At 39.7% G+C, this 8,212-nt stretch overlaps 1 protein-coding gene across 3 annotated transcripts in view; it reads right to left on the reverse strand.

Annotated features, from left to right (window-relative positions):
* The window catches only part of LOC143940909 (granzyme A-like), a 52,715-nt gene extending 47,215 nt beyond the window's left edge, over nt 1-5,500 (reverse strand). The window contains exons 1-2 of one of the 3 annotated variants that reach the window (XM_077462730.1): nt 5,398-5,500; nt 5,141-5,231 (exon numbers count right to left, since the gene is read on the reverse strand). In XM_077462730.1, the coding sequence (XP_077318856.1) occupies nt 5,141-5,231 (91 nt within the window). In that variant the 5' untranslated portion in view covers nt 5,398-5,500. Of the gene's footprint in view, nt 1-5,140; nt 5,301-5,397 lie in introns of those variants that run through there. The other 2 variants (XM_077462729.1, XM_077462732.1) reach the window with 2 other exon arrangements.
* Between the last annotated feature and the right edge of the window lie 2,712 nt (nt 5,501-8,212).

The raw sequence follows: 8,212 nt of genomic DNA on the forward strand, positions 1-8,212 counted from the left end.
ATGTGAAATACACATCTGTTTAAATATAAACTTCCAACCAAAACTACCCATAAAATGCAGCTTACACACATCAATTCACTGCCTAGAAGGGCTACTACAGGTAATCAACAACAAAGCTAGCTTAATCAGTTTGTGTATAGACCATACACCTTTAGGCCTGATTCACACCTATGCATTTTTAGTGTTTTTTGCATTTTGCAGATTTGCACTACATTCCATTTACCATGGTTTCCTATGTTCCACGTTCTGTAGCGCAAATCTGCAAAATGCAAAAAACACTAAAAATGCCATAGGTGTGAACCAGGCCCAAGGGTCATAGAGGTAGCCTGGAAGGAGAAAATACCCTAAACATAGCATGGCACATGCCATGTTTAGGTTATTCTCTCATTCCAGTCTACCTCAATGAACCCATGCCTTATGGGTGTATTAGACAATATTTAAGAGACGTGTTATACAACACTCATTTCACACATAACGGGTTTATTCAATAAAAGCCAAACTATAGCAAAGAGCAAAATGCCGGTAAAAATAGCTAATATGTAGACATTATCAAACTCGCCTTGTACTTGTAGTCATGCCATGGCTTAGCAATTTTAGCTTCATCTTTGCCTTTTTGATTCTGGTTCACTATAATTTGGAGTTTAGTGAAAAAAAAAAAAAAAAGAAGTACAAGGTACTCACTGATGTGAAAAAAACATCAGTTTAAAATATTAAAGTCCAAAACTATCCATAAGAGGCAGCTTACAAACATCACTTCACTAATAAAAGGGATATACTATAGGTAAGAGACAACAAAATTAGCTTAATCCATTTGTGTATAGACCACCCATACACCTTTAGTTTCTCAGCCAATTAGGAGTTGAATGAATCACTTTTGTTTCTGTCCATGGAATGGATGCAGGCAGCCCCAGTTACCCCTCCCCTGTATGGCAGAGAACTGAGCATTGATACATAATGCAGGATTGCAGGGGCATGATTAATACACTAAAAATGGTTCATTAAGCTAAAGTTATTTTGGTGCCTACAGTATATCTTTAAAGAGTGTAGATAGAAATATCCCACTTTTAGGGTCAGACCCAGAGGTATACTGGAAGGAGAGAATACCCTAAACATGGCATGGGTTTATATTAGTCAATATTTAAGACACTTGTTATAACACTCATTTAACACATAACAGTGGTTTATTCAATAAACTCCAAACGATAGCAAAGATCAATATTAAAAATGGAGTTACAAATAACCAATTTGGAGAAATTCTCCAACTTGACTGTAGTACTAGTAGTCATAGCTTGGTCTTTGCCATTTCTATTTTGGTTCACTACAATTTGGAGTTTCTGGAAAAAAAAAAAAAAGTGCAAGGTGCTTCATGAGTTGAAAATACACCAGTTTAAAACTTAATAAAAGTGCAAACAATTTTTTGTAGTAAAACTACAATTACAACTCGTTAACCATATAGAAAACTGTACTGTAAAGTGCCATCATTTTTAAACTGTAGTATAGTATTACAATATTCCATTTTCAGTAACTAATTTTTAATGTCTGAGCAAGACAGAGTAGAGATTGTCTACAAAACTGACACGCCATAGAATCTTTTTTGAAGATTCTGTTATTGGATCTGCACTTAGAACATTTCCTGGGATTTTGTGAACTGAAAGATTTGAAAGCACTTGTGTCAGGTTGAACATTGCTTGCACAGATACGAAGTTGCTGCCTTCTTTTTATCCCTTCCTTGCTTTGTCTGCTACTACTGCATACATTCTCGATTAAATTCACTAACAATTGTACTTGTTCAGACATTGTTTTACTGTAGGAAATAATTTTGCAATAAAGGGGTACATATAGCATCTCACAAAAGTAAGTTCACCCCCTCACATTTTAGAAAATATTTTATTCAATCTTTTCATCTGACAACACTGAAGAAATGTCACTTTGCTACAATTTGGGTGTGTACAGCTTGTATAACAGTGTAAATTTGCTGTCCCCTCAAAATAACTCAAACACACAGCCATTAAAGTCCAAACCACTGTCAAGAGTACCCCCCGAGTGAAAATGTCCGAATTGGGCCCAATTTGCCACCCCCCCTCCCCCATTTTCACGTGATTTGTTAGTCGTTAGTGTTATAACAACGTCTCAGGTTTAGAACCTATTATGTTATCGCTCTCATACAGGAAGATCTAAATACATTCTACGGTGGCACCTCATGGGAAATTACTGAGGATCTCTATAAAGATTGCCTCCTTGGCTCCAAGATTGCCAATAACCTGAAACTGAGCCGAAGCACGGTGGGCAAGACCATACAGTGTTTTAGCAGGACAGGTTTTCCACTCAGATCAGGCCTCACCAATGGTCGGCCAAAGAAGTTACAAAGAAGTAAGACTTTGGACCCAATGTTGACAATTGCACTAAGTTAGGGGTAAAGTCATTTTTGTCGCCAGCAGTTTAGACATTAATGGCTGCCTGTATGTTGAGTTATTTTGAGGTGACAGCAAATGCACACCGTTATACAAGCTGTACACTCACTACTTTTACTTTACATTGTAGCCAAGTGAAATTTCTTCAGTGTTGTCACCTGAAAAGCATGTATGGGTACTTATTTTGTGAGATACTGTACATAGCATCTAGAAAAGCCAACCAATAACTGTTATTCTTGAACTACCCTCCTATAGGTATAATTTAGAATCTTACAGTTTCAGGAGCAAATTAAATTTATGGAGGCAGCTGAAGTGCTTGTAATGGTTAATCTCTTGAGAGAACCAAGGTATGCCTTCGTGATTGTTTGTTACCATAATGATCAATTACATATTCATCAGACACAGATTCCAAACCACCTTTTTCAATTGAAAGAACTGCAAGATGATGAAGCCTTGATTGCCCCATTGTACCACTGAGCCATGTATGAAGACGTCTCAAAGCACTAAATGATCTTTCGCAAGAGCAGCTGCTCACAGGAATTGTTAGGACAACTTGCATGATTTTAACCGTTGGAAACATTAAAGGATCCAAAAGTTTGCAAATGTGCTGTACTGTTAGTACCGCACCTTCCTGTTTTTGCATTCAAAGAAGTTTTTTTAGCAACAACTACTTCTTCATAGTGCAGATCAATTTTGTAATGTTCTGCAAGTGCCTTTATGTCTTCTGACAGAAAAGATGAAGAAAGTGAGTTGCATGCCTCAATGCCCTTGACCAAATTTTCTTTAATGCTAGAGAAACGATGGTCAAGTGGCATGGCAGATTTCTCCTCTTTAAGACACTGCACAACAGCTGGAAAGTTGCGTATTAGGGCATTAATGGAACGTATCTTGCAAGACTAACGTGTCTCTGAGAGCTGTACTAGTTCTGTTTCTTTTAGTCCAAGTTGCACCTGAACATCAATGAACTTTTGGTGTTGTGTAAAAGATACACTAAAAAAAGTATACAGGTTTTCTAGTGTTTGAAAAAAATCAGAAGCCTCTGGGATTGCTTTACAGGTATAGCAGAGTACAAGGTTTAGTTCATGGGCATAACAGTGAACATAAATAGCTTCAGGATGTTTTTTCTGAAACTTTGCTTGCACACCACCAATTACGCCACTCATAACTGCAGCTCCATCGTACGTTTGAGCAACACAGAGGACATTGGCTAAACCATTAACTGTGAGGCAATCTTCTAAAGATTCTGTTATTGAATTTGCACTTAAATCTTTCAGTTCAGAAAAACCCAGGAAATGTTCTTTTACAGCACTTGTGTCAGGTTCAACGTAGCGTACACAGATAGCAAGTTGCTCTTTTCTTTTATCCCTTGCTTCGTCTGCCATTATGGCATACATTCCAGATTTCTTTAACTCGCTAACAATTGTACTTGTTACTTCTTCTGAACAGCACTGTATGAGATCATTTTGTGATGAAGGTGAAGTATAGGTAGCATTGCCTGGAGGCTTGTACTTTAGAAGGAAAGGATCAAATTTATCTAAATAATTTAAGCACTCTTTGAAATTGCCTCTATTTAGGCTTCCTTCTCCTTCTAAATGACCTCGAAATGATATGCCCTGCTTGGCAAGAAGCACTGTGGTTGCAACTATTCGTTTTAGATACTCTCGCCTTTCTCGAATTTGGAGTTCAGTAGCTTTTTCTATTTGTTCTACAACATTTCCATGCAGTTTAGAATCTTTACAAGCTGCCCATGCCAACATGCTAGACCTGTGAAGAGCACTTCTTTCATGCTCCTTAAAGGAATCTAAAGCACGTTTCCAATTTTTAAAACCTTGTGTGGTTAATAATGTGTCCAGATTGTGCCTTTTGCCTTATGGGGCAAAATTTCTACAAGCAAAACAAAATGCAGTATTTTTGTTACATGAATATTCTAGCCAAGTATATTTCTCAAACCACTGAAATTGGAATAATCGCTTTTGTGAACCAAACATTTCATAGGGATATTGTTTTAGTTTAGGCTGCATACAACCACTATCCACATCTCCTAGATCAGTAACATCACAAACTGCAGTCATATCAATGGATCCATCACCCACTTCTGTATCTGTTGTGGTACTAGAAGTGCCTTCCTCTGCAAGTAAAATACTGTCATCACATTCTGATATTTGATCCGTGCTCACGGCTTCATCATGAGACTCAGGCTCAGTTTCTTCTGCTGCGCTAGACCCTTTTTTGCTGAAAAAATGTCTGATATCCATATCCTATGAAGAAATTATTTTGAATTTAGAGTTTGCTTTCCTGAACTTGGTATATATTTTTTTATCCATGTTTAAATCGTCTTTTTTTACCTTCATATGTGTATTTATTGTTAGTGAGATTAGTTTCTTCTTGTATATAAAAAGTATACCCCCACTATTCACTACAGGCTGCAGCAGTGGTTGCAAGAGTGCGCTGCCAACATCCCAATAGAAACTTGAAAATTGCTTGGCCCGCACTGTTTCAGGTCTTTGAGCGCTCTATAAATTTTGTGATATGTAGGCATTCATTCTTTAAGGCCCAATTCAAACCTTTCCAAATGCTTATTTTATTTTATTTAGGCACATTCATGATATTTTTTTAACGGTGTTACATCACTTTAAATGGATTGTAGTGTGCTTTAGCAAACACAACCAAAAAATGCATAGACGATGTAGGAAAATCTATTTTTTTGGTTAAATTTAATGTCTACTTACCTGTTGTTGTAGGGGGTTTTTGACTCTTTGGTATGTCTCTTTCATTCAGGCTCAGTCTCATCAGTGACCAGCAACTCAGACTGATCAACATCTGATAAAAGGAAAGCAGAAAGCTGTCAACAGCTGCATTGTGTTTGGACAAAAACATTATGCAATATACAAACCACACACAGACAGGGTTGGAGTTTTTTTAATTGAGAAGGACAGACAGGGAAGAAGGAGAAGGAGAGAGAGGAGAAAGAATGATTTATTTGTACCTGTTTTGTTGTTGCATATTCGTATGCATATTTGACTTGCGTTTCGCTGCCATTCCAAAAAAACACTTTGATGTTGATTGTATTATGTTGAACATAAAATACTATTAAAAAAAGACAAACGCAATAAAAAAAATATATTTTATGGTTGTCAGCATTTCCAAGTGTTAAATTGTGATTAATACATACAAAACAATGTTGCATGCCAAGTTGTCCCCATTCCCTTTGGGTAATTATGTATTTAAGTATATATTAAATGGGTAAGGTAAGTAAGGGTACCGTATGACTGTAATCAAGGTATGTAATGTTCTAATTTATTTCAGACTATAAAGACTTAGATTAAAACCAACATTCTATTTTACAAAATGATTTTAATAAACACAGTCTGAGATTTAAAATTTGACTATAGCATAGGATTTTGTTTTAACATAAATTTAATCAGACATCAGCATTTTCTCCATGCATGCTTTTTCATGGGCTTCATAATAAACAGGGTGAATACATAAGCACATGCCAATTATCTGAAAAATACTTTTATGTATATATTTTTATAATTTTACTTCACCAATTTACATCTGATCCATCACATATAATTCAGATTAAAAAAAATATTGAACTAAAGGCTGTAATGTAACAACATAGGTAAAAAGCCAAGGGGGTGAATACTTTTGCAAGACACTGTATACCCTACCCCAAAAACACAGAAAACACTTTCATGGATATCACAAATCAAACAATTATCAAAATCAAACAAATAAAACAATAGAACATTATCAATATGTAAAGTTATGCTGGCTATTTCCCTCCTTTAAAAAAAATGGACCTACAGTATATTAATGACAAGTCACACTGCTTAGTTTAATACACTATATTACCAAAAGTATTGGGACACATGCCTTTATACATACATGCACTTTAATGGCATCCCAGTGTTCGCTCATAGGGTTCAATATTGAGTTAGCCCACCCTTTGCAGATATAACGGCTTCAACTCTTCTGGGAAGGCTGTCCACAGTGTGTCTAAGTAAATGTTTGACCATTCTTCCAGAAGTGCATTTGTGAGATCAGGCACTGATGTTGGACGAGAAGGCCTGGCCTGCAGTCTCTGCTATAATTCATCCCAAAGGTGTTCTATTGGGTTGTGTTCAGAACTCTGTGCAGGCCAGTCAAGTTCCTCCACCCCAAACTCGCTCATCGAGTTAAGGGAACGCTTAAGGCATCAGCATACTGATACATTTTGGACAATTTCATGTTTCCAGCTTTGTGGGAACAGTTTAGGTTGGCCCCTTCCTGTTCCAACATGACTGCACAACAGTGCACAAAGCAAGGTCCACAAAGACATGGATGAGTGAGTTTGGCATGGAGGAACTGCGAGCCAGGCCTTCAAGTCCAACATCAGTGCCTGACCTCACAAATGTGCTTCTGATAGAATGGTCAAATATTCCTATAGACACACTCCTAATCCTTGTGGACAGCCTTCATAGAACAGTTGAAGCTGTTATGCTGTGGGATTGTTGCGACTGTCAGGATTTAGACAATTTATTTTTCAGGGATTTTTTGGTGGTGGGTCATGTCAATGGGATAAAAATATACAGGAAAAAATGTAAATATATATATATTTTTTTTTACTATTTTTGACCACACAGGGTGCACCGAGCCCAGCTGCTGCAAGCTGAGGCAGAGGGGGCGCCAAAGCTCAAGTGGTACCAGTGGCGTACCAACAGGGGGGAAAGTGGTTCAGCAGTTGGGGCAGGGGGTGGAAACTAACCAGCTGGCCATGACTGTAAAGGGGAAAGAGCTGCAATAGATCCCATCGCCTGATTCTGCCTGCCAGACCAGAAAGAAAGTGAGTGCCTGTGCAGCCTCCCTTTGTGCTTGGATAGGAGGAGCAGTGGGGGTAGTTGCTAATATAAGAATTGATTTTTCCATATTCCTCCTGCAGCCTCTAAATGCCTGATTCTCCTCCTCTCCCCCCTGCGGGCATTAAGCGGCTGCTGGAGGAATATAGAAAAATCAATTCCCCTATATGCAGATACCCCCGCTGCTCCTCCTATTCAACTTATTTTGCTGCTGTCCCCATTCTTTTTAGCCCCCCAGTGCTCTTCAGCTCTTCCCCCAGTGCTCTCCAGCCTCCCCCCAGTTCACTCCAGCCTCCCCCCAGTTCTCTTTAGTTTCCTTGCAGTGCTCTTCAGATCTCCCCTCCAGTGCTCTTCAGCTCCCCCGTGTTCTCTGGCTCTCCCAGTGCTCTCTGCCCCCCGTATTCTCCGGTTCCCCCAGTGCTCTCTGCCCCTCCTGTGCTCCCTGGCTCCCCCCAGTGCTTTCTGGCCCCCCCAGTGCTGTCCACACCCACCATGCTCTCCAGCCCCCCAGTGCTCTCTGGCTCCCCCAGTTATCTTTGGCTACCCCAGTGCTCTCCACCCCTGGTTCTCCCTGGCCCCCTCCCCCCAGTGCTCTAAACCCCCGTGCTCTCAAACCCCCCATGCTCTCTGATCCCCCCAATGCGCTCTGGCCCCCCAGTGCTCTTTGCCCCGCCAACTGCTCTCCAGCTCCCCCAGTGCCCATCAGCTCCTCCAGTGCTCTCTGCTCCCCCTGTGCTCTCTGCCCCCCCCCAGTGCTCTCCGGCTCCCCTAGGGCTCTTCTATCATGTCTGCAGTCTCTGACTATGTCTTGTGTCATGTCTGCAGTCTCTGACCATCTCTTGTATCATGTCTGCAGTCTCTGACCATCTCTTGTATAACGTCCGCAGTCTCTGACCATCTCTTGTATCATGTCCGCAGTCTATGACCATGTCTTGTATCATGTCCACAGTCTTTGACCAT

Source organism: Lithobates pipiens, unplaced genomic scaffold (genome assembly GCF_037356315.1).
Source record: "Lithobates pipiens isolate NorthernLeopardFrog02 unplaced genomic scaffold, aLitPip1_a1.2 Scaffold_3, whole genome shotgun sequence".
In the NCBI taxonomy this organism is placed as follows: Eukaryota; Metazoa; Chordata; class Amphibia; order Anura; family Ranidae; genus Lithobates; species Lithobates pipiens.